This window comes from Thamnophis elegans, chromosome 7 (assembly GCF_009769535.1).
Source record: "Thamnophis elegans isolate rThaEle1 chromosome 7, rThaEle1.pri, whole genome shotgun sequence".
Classification (NCBI taxonomy): Eukaryota; Metazoa; Chordata; class Lepidosauria; order Squamata; family Colubridae; genus Thamnophis; species Thamnophis elegans.
In genome coordinates, this window is record NC_045547.1 from 47,046,858 (window position 1) to 47,062,627 (window position 15,770).

The 15,770-nt window shown below is 37.7% G+C and overlaps 2 protein-coding genes across 3 annotated transcripts in view; one reads left to right on the forward strand and one right to left on the reverse strand.

Moving 5' to 3' along the window:
- TMEM19 (transmembrane protein 19) overlaps positions 1-2,459 on the reverse strand; it is a 39,440-nt gene extending 36,981 nt beyond the window's left edge. Inside the window, exon 1 of one of the 2 annotated variants that reach the window (XM_032221349.1) lies at positions 1,833-2,459. The gene's annotated coding sequence lies outside the window, so the exon portion shown is untranslated. The remainder of the gene's footprint in view (positions 1-1,832) is intronic. The other variant, XM_032221351.1, reaches the window with a different exon arrangement.
- A 123-nt stretch (positions 2,460-2,582) lies between these two features.
- The window catches only part of ZFC3H1 (zinc finger C3H1-type containing), a 45,755-nt gene continuing 32,567 nt past the window's right edge, over positions 2,583-15,770 (forward strand). The window contains exons 1-6 of the mRNA XM_032220705.1: positions 2,583-3,321; positions 7,354-7,767; positions 9,706-9,752; positions 10,454-10,652; positions 10,767-10,993; positions 13,426-13,549. Coding sequence (XP_032076596.1) covers positions 2,751-3,321; positions 7,354-7,767; positions 9,706-9,752; positions 10,454-10,652; positions 10,767-10,993; positions 13,426-13,549 — 1,582 coding nt within the window. The 5' untranslated portion in view covers positions 2,583-2,750. The remainder of the gene's footprint in view (positions 3,322-7,353; positions 7,768-9,705; positions 9,753-10,453; positions 10,653-10,766; positions 10,994-13,425; positions 13,550-15,770) is intronic.

Consider the following 15,770-nt stretch of genomic DNA (forward strand, 5'->3'; position numbering starts at 1 on the left):
TCGTGTATCTCTCCAGTCTCTTATTTTAAGGATGTCTGTTTATCACATTTACTGTATATGGCCACCCTCCTCACAAAAAACAGTTCTGGGTGTCTTTATTATTTAAATAGTGAAATATAAAATAAAAAGACTACATTTGATAATGACAACAGAATAAATCAAAAAGAAAGTACTAAACATAAGTTAAAAAAACATTGTGAGAAAATGTTCTAGTGACACATTCTCCCATTCCCTCCTGTCTGCTTCCTCAGTTGCTGACCACAGCCTAGATATTTGGTCTTGCACATTGAACATTAAACAGTATTGTTGGTTATCTGAGTTCTTGAGTCCTTTAATCTGGTGTTTTTTATTGGTCTTTTTTCTTTAAAACCACACTCCCAATGTCTACATTTGTCTTGCTGACCCAGACCTTTGCTGCAGAAATATTTTCTTTCCTTGCATCATCCCTTTCCCATGCTCTTCAGCCTGGGTCAAGGTAAATAACTTACAGATTTTGCCATCTCTTTCCAGGCAGGCAGTGTATTTAGCAAATTAAGCTATTAAAAGGGATAGAGATTGGAGGGAAGAGTTGTGGAGTTTCATTTCAAAACCTAATGGGTGGTGATGGTAAAAATTAGACAAGTCTGTAAATCCCAGCTTTTTTTTTAACTTTATTGAAGAAATGTGGATTTGGGTGGATTTGAAGATATGCAAATATTGAAATTATAGCTCTGAAAGACTAGGAAACCCATCCTTTTTTTGGCCCCAGAAGGGCAGCAGCAATCAGGAGAGACAGGCACACCCCATCTTTTCCTTCCAAATTGTTTGTTGCCAGCAAGCCAGTCAGCTGTGTGGTAGGCATGTATGCAAGTTACCCAATGGATGGGAAATGGAGCATAGGGTAACTCGTGGTGAGGAAGGCTGTGGGAGAGCCAAGGCAGGTGGCCTTTTTATTTGCATTAGGCCTCCCAGGATCTCTCCTATCCCTGAGGCAGCCCACAGCCCACTTATTGACCTGTGTGTTCAATGAATGCACTGGGAAGAGCAGGGATGATTGGTCATTACTTGAGGCAGTTCTTTTAATATTTGTCCTGACATCTGATCCTAATGGACAAGCTCCAATATGGCTGTAACTTAAGGACTACCTGTATTCCACATTGTATTTCCAGGTGTTGCTATTCCATGGCAATGCTAAACAAGAACTGTTTGCTATTATCATTTGCTCCTTCTGTGTCACCTTATATCCTCTCCCAAAACCTGGTCAAGATTTTAGCAAAATGTCAAAATTGCTCTAGGCTCCTGTTTAAAAATACTCACAGAAGGTTCAGACACATAGGAGTGGTTGTGTCAAACAGAAAGGCAGCTCTTCCATTATAATTTCATACCTCTCTGTACTTACAACCAGTTAGTTCAGCAACTTGGTAGATGGCTAAACTTAAAATCTACACTTGATTATGTTCACCTATTCCTACTTGTCCACGTGTTAAGTGATTATTTTTCCAACAATAGATGATGTTGAATAGGAATGGAAACAAACCCACAAGAATCATCACTTTTCTGAACCTGTCCTAGGGAACATAGGAAAGTCAGTATCACAACATTGCATTACTAGCCTCATTGCAATTAGAAGTATTCCACTTTTCTGTTGCATCATGAACTGAAGGGAAGCACTTACATAAAGTACTTCTGGGACTTTAAACCTTCTAAAGTCCTTCTTTGCATCCACGTTTTCTACAGTGACTAACCAAATACACATGGAAAGCCCACATACAAGGTATTAGCATTCAGCTATTTCTAGCCATTTCATTTATAAAACTTGATACTATAGTATTGGTTTCATGATTTAGACTCACAGGGTTGGAAAGGGACTCAGTTGTCTTCTCCAACTTCCTGAATTTGAGCTGGGATCCTCCAATCATAATCCTCTAATATTTCTTTTTCTAGAGATGGATCAGGCTGAAACTCTAGGAAACTGTTTAACAACTGTCAGAGTATTCCCCCTTTCAAGTTTGGATCGTCTTCGGTAAAGCTTCTGCTGCACCTGCTGGTTCTCGTCCTACCTTCTTAGAAAAAAGCTACACCTTTTCTCACCCAGCCCTCTAAATATTTGAGGAACTGCTGCCCCTGGTTTTCTCTCTAGACTAAACATACCCACTTCTTATTGGGATTTTATCTTCATCTTCTTCGGAATAAGGCCACTCCCCATTTAAAACTTATAAGATAATAGCTATCAGCTTCACATTTTACAGCGAAGGATTCCACAAGTTAATTACGAACTATACAAAACCCATCGGTAGAGCTGAGTTTTGTCCTGTTCTGCAACTACGCCTAAACTAAGCTCTGTGCAGCCTTTATTAGATCTTCAGACATTCTTTTCCTCATAATTTTTAGAGCAGGCACAATTGCCGTTAAAGAACCGTTATTATTTCCCAGTTCTTCGTTGAAGTGGAACTGACCTCCTCAATTTCCTGACGGCGGGGGGGACTACAATTCCCAACGTGCATTTCGCCGCCCCCCTTTGTGATGCTCCTCTTCCCCCCCCCCGCCGCCGATATCCTTTGAGGAAGGGGAAGAGCGGAAAAAACAACGAAGTCTCGCGAGAGTCTTGAGAGCAAAGGGGAAGGGTGGTGTTGCGCGTACAAGTTTGGGGTCTGACTGGGCCGTCGCGCCACTTGGAAAAAGGCACCGAAAGTGAGCGGTGCGCTTGTGGGCGGGCCAGCCCGGGGCGTTTCCTTCTGCGTCTGCGGCCCAGTGAGCGCTGAGTAACTCCTATGGCGGCTTCTGCGGCTGAGGAGAAGGCGACGACCCCGAGCGACCTCTCCCCGAAAGAGGAAGGGGAACTAGAGGACGGAGAAATCAGCGACGACGACAATAACGATGCACCCCCTGAGCCCAGCGGCAGAGACCGGAGTGGCGGCCGGGGCCCTTACGCCCGACGCAGGCCGCCTCCCGACCTGCGGAACAGCCTCCCGTCCTCCTCTCGCCGCTTCCCTCACTTGCGCCACCAGCCTCCCCCGGAACTCGGACACGTCCACGGGCACGGCGGAGGCGGCGGGTACCGGCTGAAGGAGCCTTTCCGTCCCCAGCCGCCTCCTTCCTCGTCCTGCTCGCGGCTGCCGCCCGGCCCTCACCCCGACGCCGGCCCGCGGCTCTCGTTCTGGGAACGCAGCCACAACGCGCTGGACCGGTTTCGTTTTCGAGGCAGGGCCTACCGGGGCGGAGGCCGCTGGGGAAGGAGCCGAGGTGGCAATTCCCCTGGAAGGCCCTCGGGAGGAGGAGGAGGAGGAGGTGGTGGTGGATACATCGGCAGCCAAGGCTGGAGGGAGCCTTCGCCTCGGAAATGTATCCTTGTCATAACAGTTGCCTCTTGCTGCTGCTGCTGTTGTTTTATCTAGAGGGAAGGGGTGCTGTGCATGAGGCGACTTAAATGTGCTATCTTGGTTCCTTCAAGTCTGATTACAGGCATCGGTTAGCTCAGTAGTCTCCAACCTTGGCAACTTTAAGACCTGTCGACTTCAACTCCCAGAGTTCCTCAACCAGCAAAGCTGGCTGAGGAACTCTGGGAGTTGAAGTCCACAAGTCTTAAAGTTGCCAAGGTTGGAGACCACTGGATTAGCTCATACAAAGCGATAATTCGGGAGAAATTCTCCTGCTCTCTCAGCTTACTCAAGGTTGGGTGGAGACTGTGGTGACGACATCCTAAAGGGTCAAGAGTCGGAGGGTGATGGAGGATCTGAAGGCAGAGTTGTTGAGAAAAGTTGCAAACATGAATGTTTAAAAGAATATTTGCAGAAGGCATGCAGATGTTGACCTGCTTGGAAAGCTGCTGAAGAATTGAACATTAATAGAGATTAGAAAGATTCACTGCTGTCATTTTGGCTCTACTTATGATGTCGTCACCGTAGTCTCCACCTAACCTTGAGCAAGCCGAGAGAGCAGGAGTATTTCTCCTGAATTATCGCTTTGTATGAGCTAACCCAGTGGTCTCCAACCTTGGCAACTTTAAGACTTGTGGACTTCAACTCCCATCTAATGATTTCTAAACAGTCAAAAGATTATATTGCAAATTACATAGCTAAGCCTGTGTTACTAAGAATATATTGTGGGGCATGTGACCTGGCATTGACCCAATTAGGGTCAGATATTAACACAGAATTCTGATAGATTTTTGCTGCTTTTGACTCTGGGAGTTGAAGTCCACAAGTCTTAAAGTTGCCAAGATTGGAGACGACTGGATTAGCTCATACAAAGTGATAATTCGGGAGAAATTCTCCTGCTCTCTCGGCTTGCTCAAGGTTGGGTGGAGACTATGGTGACGACATCCTAAAGGGTCAAGAGCTGTTTCTAGTTGGAGGGTGATGGAGGATCTGAAGGCAGAGTTGTTGAGATTTGCTGAGAATAATGAGAATTGTGCAGATCTCAACAGATCACCAGGTTGGGAGAGCTGTTTTAGAAACGGGAAAAGTTGCAAACACGAATGTTTAAAAGAATATTTGCGGAAGGCATGCAGATGTTGACCTGCTTGGAAAGCTGCTAAAGAATTGAACATTAATAGAGATTAGAAAGATTCACTGCTGTCATTTTGGCTCTGCTTGGTTGTTGAGCTTTGAAAGATTTAGAACTTAATTTCACATTTATGCAGATTGTTAACTATTCAGTTTTGGAAGAGTACAGTGGGTGTTCTTCATTGCATTAGTGCTAAGGAGCCTTGTCAGATATTGTACATTAACCATTTTTTTTTTTAAAAAAAAAGTCCATTGGATGTGTTTTTCTAATATGATTAGGATAGTATTTAATTTTCAAGCATTTGGTGGGAATAATTCAGGGAGATATAGTATGCAACTTTGTATACTATATTGATAATAGTATAATGATTTCTAAACAGTCAAAAGATTATATTGCAAATTACATAGCTAAGCTTGTGTTACTAAGAATATATTGTGGGGCATGTGACCTGCATTGACCCAATTAGGGTCAGATATTAACACAGAATTCTGATAGATTTTTGCTGCTTTTGACTAGAGACTTTATATCTTCCTTTTCATTGAAGGTGTATTTAATGAATTTGAGTTGATGTTGAATATCATTGCCAAACATTACTACAACCACTTATATCTTCAATACGTATCACTTAAGTAATATTTTTGTTTGGATTGGTTTTAATTGTGTAATTTTATTCATGCAACTATGGAGTAGGATGTAGTTTTGGTCAGTATGTCTGCATTTCAAATATATAAAGATGCATTAAGAGGCATTCAGAAATTTTGAGAGCTGTTATTGAATGGGTATTTCAATTTATCTTAGTATTCTTATTTTGAATGAAAGTACTTCTCAAACAGTCCTCATCTATTGCTGCATAATGTTTTTAGTTTAATGAATATATAATTATATTCAATTATTCTATTCAATTATATTTTAAAAGTGTAAAATTGCTTCAAACAGTTTTACATGATCATCTTGTCTTATGAGAATTATTTCAACATTACAAATGCCAATTAAATTTTAGATAAAATGTTGATACCTGTATTTGAAACTTTGCCCTGCCATTAGGGCCTAGGCCACTGGGTTGATAATTTGCAAAATGGAATAATTTAGATATTTGCATTGTGTGTTGCCCTTTCAAATATTCAACACATCTGACCTGTACTGTCTTCCTATAACTTAGAGAGTTCCATCCATTTGTCTAGTGGTCTAGTGCCTGTTTGGTGTAGTGGTTAAGGGTCCAAGTCTTATCTTAGCCATGAAAGCTAGCTTGGTTTGGTTTGGTTTGGTTTTATTGGGATTTATATGCCGCCCTTTTCCCTGAGGGGACTCAGGGCGGCTTACAACCACAGGGGAGGGGAAGTGCAAGGTCAAAACAAAACACTTTGTGAACAAAAGAAAAATAATAAAACACAACTTTCATTCAGCAATCAAACACTCGGGCGGGTAATTGGAAGCCTATCCCCAGGCCTGTTGGGAGAGCCAGATCTTGAGGGCTGCGCGGAAGGTCTGGATCGTGGTGAGGGTGCGGATCTCCATGGGGAGCTCGTTCCATAGGGTCGGGGCAGCAACAGAAAAGGCCCTCCTCCGTGTGGTCGCCAGTCGACATTGACTGGCAGATGGAATTCGGAGGAGGCCCAGTCTGTGCGATCTGATTGGTCGATTTAGGGAGGTAATCGGCAGAAGGCGGTCTCTCAAGTACCCAGATCCACTACCATGGAGTGCTTTAAAGATGGTCATCAGTATCCTGAAGCGCACCCGGAGACCAACAGGTAGCCAGTGCAGCTCGCGGAGGGCAGGTGTAACGTGGGCGAACCGAGGTGCGCCCACTATCACTCGCGCGGCTGCATTTTGGACTAGCTGTAGTCGCCGGATGCACTTCAGGGGCAACCCCATGTAGAGCCCATTGCACCCATAGCTGGGTGTATTTTGACAAATTACATTCTCAGCCTGACTTTCCTCAGAGGGTTGTTGTGAGGAAAGGAGAAGGAAGGTGTGTTGCATATGTTTGACACCTTGAGTTATTTGTAAAAATAATAAAAGTGGGATACAGATGGATTAAAAACTTTAGCAATAAATAGTACTTTAATATTAAATTAAATACTGAAGAACTTATACACTTTTAATCTTATCAAATAGCTAAGTTAGACTCTTGTAAGTTTGAAACTTCCAATTTTTATCAGTTCAATAATTATTGAATAAAATCATCCAGTTTATAGTTCTTCAGTCTTCTGTTTAGTTTAAAATGCCTTGTAATTAAATAAAAGGAAAATCACTGAAAAGTATAAATGTGAGCCATTAAGTATAAATAACATCAGAAATGAAAGTGAATAGACAATATCTACCAATATCAAAAACTTAAGTCTGCCTTAGGAAAATTTGCAATAATTAGAATATTGTAGATACAATTGTGTTGTAGAATTATTTTGTAGCCTCATATCTTGACACTATGCCCAGTCATACTTTTTAGATCTGATTACTTGACCAAATTCCTAGCAGACTTCAAGAAAATATCACTCGGGATATGTACTGAGGTTAAACATATTTCAGATAAGAAATGATCAAGCTTGATTGTGGCAGTATCTTCAGGGGGATATATCTAAAGTACCAGAGAAGAATTAGGTGCAATGACAAGCACTAAATTTTACTGATGGTGAATAAATTCAAAGTATAATATATGTTAAATTCTGAAAATATTTTAGAATATAATAGTAGTATAGGCTTTATTGTCATTGTACAAAATAAATACAATGAAATTGGTTATGATTTATAATGATGTGAGCATGGAGTAAAATCTCTTAATGCCAAACATTACATTTCAATATTTGCATATCTTCATTGTAATGATATCAATTAATGTATCCTAGATAAATTCTTTAATTAATGCATCAGCCAAAACATTTGGAAAGTCCCCATCTCGCAAGCAGAACTATTCTTCTAAAAATGATAACTCAGTTGAAGAGAGTTTTGAGGATCTTTTGTTGAAATACAAACAGATTCAACTAGAACTTGAGTGTATTAATAAAGATGAGAAACTGGCTCTAAATAATAAAGAAGACAGTGCCCAACAGAGCAACAGTGAAGTATCCAGTCCACAGGACCAAATAACAATTGAAAATGTCAGTATTACAAAAGATGCTGTAAATGAAGTGTCTCCTGAGGAGAACAAAGTATTAACTTTTCAGGCATTTGAACTGAAACCTCTTAGGCAAAAACTGCCCACGCTAGCTGAGAGGAGCAAGTTGAAAAAAGCAAAAGATGGAATAAAAGAATATTCACAGAAAAGTGACCAGGATATCAATGAAGGTATTTTTTTTAAAGTTGATTATATGTAACCTTTTTAAAATGAAATTTGATTCCTTCAGTTTTTAAAAATATTTCTCAATGAAAATATAAAGTTTAAATTTTATTACCAGAAATAATGCTTAGAAGCTAAACTTTTTGATTTATTAAAATTATTTGCTTTTTCTGGTTATTAGAATTAAGGAAGCTATCAATTTTTTAAAAGCCAAAAGTTGAAGTAAAATGTATTAAATATGAGTCATCGAACTTACAAATTAAAAATTCCTTTGATATAGGCTGCAATCATATAACAAACCAAGTATGGGTTATTTTAACTTTGATTTACTGGATTAAGCCAATTGACTGGGTTTGCACATTTCAAGTCATAAAAACAATAGCAAAGGTTAAAATTAACGAGTTTTGTGTTATATGCATACTATGAAACTTTCTTTTTTCTATTCCTGAACATCATTCAATATATACAATCATTTATGTATTGATAGTTTATATTGAAAGAGAATACAGCAGTTTTTTTCTGAATGTTCTATTGTGGCTGTAATCCAATTTTCTACTACTTTACCATTGGAAATCCTGCAACCCAGATGAAACTTAGTTTATGAGACATAGTTCTCTGTCATCTAGGCATAAATATTTTGAATATCATTACAGTTTTTAACAATGGTTAGTAGAATGAGGTTTCATTGGTCAAATTGAAAGAACGTCCACAAGTTAGGATGATCCATTTAATAACTATTCAGAATTATGACAGTGCTCAAAAAAGTTACTTATGACCAGTTCTGGCTTTTATGATCATTGCAGTGTCGCCTCAGTCACATGATCAAAATTCATGTGCTCGACAATGGGTATATACAACAGTTATTATATACGATGGTTATGGTTAACCCAATATTTTTACTGTTGCCTTTTTGTTACATTTTTTTGTTGTATTAATGCTGATAAATAAATAAAGGGAGAGTAGTATAGATCTATTTCAAGCTATTTAGCTCTCATCAGCTAGCCATACCCTTACTGGGATTTGAACCTGGGCTATATTACATACTAGGCAAGGCAGACTTCTTAGCCATTAGGCCACAGGCTCTTATCCGTTATCAGCGAGGCCAGGGTGAAAGGTATCTATTAGATTTTTACAACCCCCGGTATGCCCAAATGTGGGAGGAAGATCACTACTTCCATTCTCTGTCTTTCGGCTCGTCACAAGAGACCATCCAGGCAGAAACCCAATATTTTTACTGTTGCCTTTTTGTTACATTTTTTTGTTGTATTAGTGCTGATAAATAAATAAATAAAGGGAGACTAGTATAGATCTATTTCAAGCTATTTAGTTCTCATCAGCTAGCCATACCCTTACTGGGATTTGAACCTGGGCGCTATATTACATACTAGGCAGACTTCTTAGCCATTAGGCCACAGGCTCTTATCTAATACATATATATATATATTAATATATATAGGTGTGTGTGTGTATATATATATTTATTTATTTATTTATTTATTTATTTTGTGCTGGCAACAGTAAAACAAAGGCAACAGTAAAAAAAAAAATTGGGTTTCTGTCGTGATGGACTCTTGTGACAAGCCGATAGACAGATAATGGAAGCAGTTAGCTTCCTCCCATAATTGGGGCATACCAGAGGATATATATATATATTAAAATCAGGGATAACTCCCTTCATGACTGCATTGTTTAGCAACAAAAAATTTGGTCCCAACTTGGTTATGAGTCAAAAATTACTTGTTGTGTTGCTTTGGTGCTGATCTCCAACTGATCTTTATTTTGATTAAAAGGAATTTGAAGCCTTCCTTTTGAACTCTTTTACTATTCTGTTGTTATTTTTCAAATTTGAAGTTGGTTCCCAGAAGTTAGTTAATTAGGAGATTAATTGTTTGAATGATATTGTCATAATTAGAAAAATAGGGTTCTCTCTTTTCCCCCCCCAACAGATGAAAAAGAACAAAAGCTTGACACTTCTGATGCTGCAGTAGAGAAGGTAAAACATTGCTTTCACCACTAAAATCAGGAGCTTTAGCAAAGCATAGATTTGCAATATGTCTTAATTTGAAAAGAAGTGCAACTGAGCTTAATGGGGGGTAATTCCTAACATGTTTCAAAGTTCTAAGTTAGAAAAAAATATTTGGCACTATATAATCTGAATTAATGAGTTTATCTTGTCAATGAAAATGTTCTTGTCAACTTCGAAGTGTGATTTTGCTGTCGCAGCCAATGCCATTTTTCAGTTTGCCACAATAGGGGGAAGTGAGAGCCACCTTTGGAATACCAGTTCCAGTTGGCACAAGAATCGTCCTATGGGAACCAAGGTCACCTAACCAGATATTCAGCAAAGACTTGGACAGTTTCCATAACAAACCTGGCCATCTAATTGGACAATGTGACCTACAGTAATAGAGGAAGGGAGATTCTATTCTTTAATTATGTGAAAACCGCAGGAATTAGAGTTAGTTTTGCTTTCAATCTTTGCCGATACAATGTACTCAATAAAGTTTTGCATCTCAACAGTGCTTGCTTGGTTGAGTTTATCAGTTGGAACCTGGACATTAAACCAACTGTCCCTAATTCCTGTGGTTTTCACATAATAAGCCATTTCAGTGAAAGGCAGGATTTCTGCCCAGTTAGATATTACAATTGGATGAAGGATTAAAGTGCTTATTTATTATTTTATTTCTATAATAGAAACTCTTGGATGAGGAACAAGAAGTATCGGAGTTACAGCTAAGACTACTAGCTCTTCAGTCTGCTAGTAAAAAGTGGCAGCAGAAAGAGCAGCAAGTAATGAAAGAAAGCAAAGAAAAACTAACAAAAGCAAAAACGGTACAGCAAAGAGGCAAAATCAGTACAAAATCTCATTCTGCCAAAAAGCCAAGTACTGCAGGTAAATAATCAACCTAGTAAATGGTGGTTTTTACAAGATACATTCTTGGTAGATTTTCTATGGGGTTTTTTTGGGGTGGGGGAGAAAGCATAGTTAAGTAATTTTCTTTTAAAGCTAAGCAGGCTCTAAGAAAACAGCAGACAAAGGTATGGAAAAAATTACAGCAGCAAAAGGAACAAGAAAGACGTCAGAAGGAGGAAGAACAATGGAAACAGGATGAAGAGGAGGAAAGAAGAAAAAGAGAAGAGGAAATTAGAAAAATTCGTGATCTCTCAAATCAAGAAGAACAGTATAATAGGTTCATGAAGCTGGTTGGTGGAAAGATGAGGTCAAGAAGCAAGGTATTTACATACATACTACCTTTTCTAAGGAATACAACACATAAATGGTTGTTAGTGATACCATGTAAAATATTACAACTGGTGTATCTTTTTAAAATATATACATTTGGAAACTTTTGTAAGTTACTTTTTGTAAGCCATGTATCATTAATTTTCTATCCCATTAATGCTAAAATATTTCTCTTGTTGATCCATTTTCTAGAAATATGTTGTCTGATAGCTGCCAAAATTGTAAAAGAAAATTAGAAATAGGGAATATGTAATACCCATGATAGACAGAAATTTATCTCTTACATTTTGTAGGTGATAAAATTAATTTATTGATTTGTAACAATGCCCAATTCAAAATGATTCTGGAAGGCATGCAAAGTTAACAATAATGAAAAAACCCCAGCAATTAATAAAAGATAAACTTCCAAATGGTGTATGAAAAGGTCTATGTTTCAATATTGTGTTGTTGTTTTTTAGTAAAGTCAGTGTGAGGTTTATGAATCATGGGGGAATGCTGATTCAAATTGATAACATTGTAAATACAAAATGTTTTATGAACCAAAAATTTAAGTTGGTACATTGCTTTGCAATAAATAACATCGTCAAAGCATTAAATTGATTACCAAAAATAGTGTTAATACTTTTATAAATAACAGCATTTTCTTCTGAAGAAATGCATCCTAAATATATAACACATAGGGATATTTTATATTTTTCAGTACTGCAAAGAATAGAAGCATTGACGGGGGTGAGGGGATTGAAAACTAGGATCATCTCTTTCTAGATTTATTCTAAGACTGCTTCTATTCAATATATATGTAATATGTATATGTAGTGTTTTGGATCTTTGTGATCCAATTTTTGTTTAGTGGGACCAGTGCAGGAGTTCACCACAAGCTCATGAAACATTCTACACATTTCATAAGCAATCTTACCAATCCCATTATCCAGATCAATGAATAATATGGTCACATCCTTTAAAAACACTACTAGTTACTTCTCTCCAACTTAATATAAAGTCACTAATGCTGTCTGTATGGTTTAGCCACTCAGTTTTGAATTTACCAGATTTCACTTTTAACAGTTTATCAAGAAACTTGTCAGAAACTGAGGTAAATTGTTACTAAAAATGAGATAGATTATTTCAAAGTGTTCTCTTGTTCACTAAGGTAGTTACTTTGTTAAAGGAGACAATATGTATCTCACATGATAATTTGGCAAAGCTATGCTGATTTTTAACAGTCATGACTTTGTCTTCAAGATACAAAAGGCCTTCTGTATTATCTAATGGTTTTTCAAGGCATTAGTGGGGTCATAATCCTATTTAAAAAAATAGAAGCAATGTGTACTTCTGCAGAAGTACTTGTTTGGACAGAAGGAAAACCTACTTGCCCTACCAATCTACTAGAAGTATTTTTGCCTGGAGAAGCAGTGATTGGCAGAGAACAAGGAAGTGGATGAGGTTACTCAGAAAGCTGCTTATTTCTAGGACATGAATTACAAGTAATCCTCAATTTGGAACAAAATTATGCTCAGAAATTTGGTCATACGCTGGAGTAATTATTAACAGGATCACTATTTGACCTGACTGAATTTTATAACCACTTTTACAATGGTCATAAAGCAAGTCATCACTGTTTTTAAGAAAACCATGTGGTTATTAGGGGAATACAGCATACCCAATGGATGTTACAAAAAATATTGCAAATCATAATTATGTGCCCTGCATGGTGTTGAGCAAATCTCACAGGGAGCTCTTTCACTCTTAAAATCTAGCTGAGTCCTACACTTGAGGGGAAGGGAATGACTCCTGTGTTGACAGGCTAAACCAAAGATCCAAGCCTTGTGCATGTCGCCCTGGGAAAGTTTTTTTCCACCTTCATTCGGCAGGCAGCTCTTTTACATTATAAATGGAAGGGAACTCCTTCCCAGGTCAGGTGAATGGGACTTGAATTTGTCCAAGCCTCATTCAGCCTGCTCAGGGAAAGAGTTTATTTCCATGCACAGAGCAAAAGAGCTGCCTGACAAAGGAGGGCAAGCAGCTCTTTCATTCTGTCTGCTTAACAACCACAACTGGGAGAACTAGGATTGAATTTGTTGAGCAAAGTGGTCATGTGAGCATCTCAATTAATGACTGTTAATGATTGTTAAGTGAGGACCATCTGTACAAAGTTATTTTGGCAATCTTCTGAATTTTTGCCTTCTGAAATTTTGGTCCATGGTATTTATTCTCTGATTACCTGTCAATAAGTAAGCCTTGTGGGAGTTGTAAGCAAACGTATGAGAAGAAAATCAATTTGCATAGCACCATTATAGCCTTTTTTCCTGAAAGCAATTTGTAGTAAAGCAGGCAGGTTTTTGTTAGTTTTATTAGCAGTGGAGAAGGAAAACTATTTGATTGTTTGAAGTACATATATGATTAATAAATACACTTTGTCTAGTCTTCAGATAAAGATTTGAGAAGGTCCCTAGATAAGCAATCAACTGAGAGTGCAGGAGGAATTTATCAGTATGATAATTATGATGAAGTTGCTATGGACACAGAAAGTGAAACCAACTCACCTGGTAAGTACTAATTTTTGCAATTATGCTTTATTTCTAATAGTGCCTTTTTATATTTGCATTCTATATGTAAGTGATCATTATTAATTCCTGCATGCAATACTACTAAAATGTTTTGTTGATTTAAATTAAAATGGAATGCCTTAACAATTTTGCATCTGCATCAAGTGCAAAACACAAAAATTATGAATAAAATAAGGTAGTTTAGGAATGTCAAGTGAAGGTTTAAAAAAAAACTACAATGGTACTATTGTATCACATTTTGATTTATTGGTAAAAATAAAACAAAGGTCTTTTTCTATCTTTCTAATAAATAAACATTCTATGCCCCATATATTGCTTAGAAGGAAACATAATTCTATAGACAAATTTGGAAAAAAGCATTTACTTAGCTTAACTTACCTTGAAGTGTTTTTATAAGGATACATTGTTGGAGTTGTACTGTAAATGAAATAAAAAGTACTTTAATTCAAGATTTCAACCTCTCCATTCATCTTCACCCGTTTTATCTTTGTTGGGAGTTTTATTTTTTCCATTGTTTTTCCTCTGTTTGTTGTAGACAAGTTTAACATAGGAGTGTCAAACTCGATTTCATTGAGGGCCGCATCAGGGTTGTGTTTGACCTCAAGGGGTTGGGATGAGCATGGCCAGGGTGAGTGTGGCCAGCATGACATCACTTGTGTTGGGGCACCTGTGGTGGCCAAAGTATTCTGCCAGCAAAAATGGACTCCTGGACCCAGTTTTCGGTTGCAGTGGCCTCCAGCAGCCCTCTGCCAGCGAAAATGGAACTTTGGGGTGGGGGGGGGTGACTTCATCTTTGCTGGCAGAGGGCTGTAGGAGGCTTTTACGGGCAAAAATGGAGCCTGGGAAGGCTATGCAGACCTTCCTGAGGTCTGTTTTCACTGGCAGAGGCACTGCGGGCAGGTCCTTTGTTGTTTCCAGGGTGGCCCCGTGGGCCAGATCTAAGCATCCTGCAGGCCAGATCTGGTGTGCAGGTTTTGAGTTTGATACCCCTAGATGATATATATTAAAATATATATCGTCATTCAGTGTATTTATGGGCAGGTTTTTTTTTGTGAAAATGGCTTCTTATTTTGAATGATGTGTTCAGATACTATTTTGTCTGTGGCACTGTTTATGTGTGTATCTTTCTCTTTCAATCCCTCAGTTTTATTCTGTCCAATCAGTTTTGTTTAAATTATGTCATATAAACTATATTATGGAGTTATTGTTCTTTTTAAAAAAAATATTTTATTCAAAAGTTAAAATGCAAACTTGCAAAAAACAGGAACTAAGCAGGACAAAAACAAAAGTAAATGCATAAAATTACACATATATTGTTTTTTCCATTTGAATACCAATAAATATATTACTATATTTATTATAAATATAATATTATATTAGTAGTTTCCCTTTTGCAAAACAAATCTATAGTATATAAGCTTCCACAAATCTACCCAAACAATTTGATCATCTACTATAAAAAGACACAGGTAACAGGTAACCTCACCAGTAGAAACCCACTTCAGAACCCTCTGTTAACAATCCATTATTGTGTCTTACTAGCAGGAAGTCTGCAACAACTTCTATTTCAGCCTTAACCACTACAGTCATTGTCTCAGATCTATGTTGTAGGTAACTCCATATGTATAAATGTTATGGAGTTTAAAAAGTCCATAAATTTTCTTAAGCAAGTCCAATTCGTCACTCCATTCGATATCTCTGAATTTTTTGGATTCATAGGCCTTTCAGCTTTTTCCACCAAGTCTGTAATTTTTCAGTAATTCCTTCTCCAACTCTTGTCAGAAGCAAATCAATTTCGAGTCCATCCAATTACAAATCTAATTCTGCTATTACCTGCCTAATGTCTTCTTTAGATTGATATATAATTGTTATTGCTTCATTAAGCTTTTTATCCAAATTTTCAAAGAAAGCTTGGCGGTTAAAAAGCATTTTTTTTTCTGAAGGCTTCCAAGGAAGTTTTAATGTTTTCATTTTTAATGTAGTCCAAAAAAACCACACAACAAGCTGCAAGAGAGATTGAGATATTTTTTCCCATAACAGAAAATAAGTAAAAGAGACAAAGGGAAAAGTTTATTGTCTCTTTGAGGTAAATAAAAAAAAAAGAACCAGAGAAATACTCAGAAATAAAATACAGTAAAACAGCAAAGTTCTTGTAAAAGCTAGTGAAATACACATGCCTTACTATTACAGTCCAGTGTAA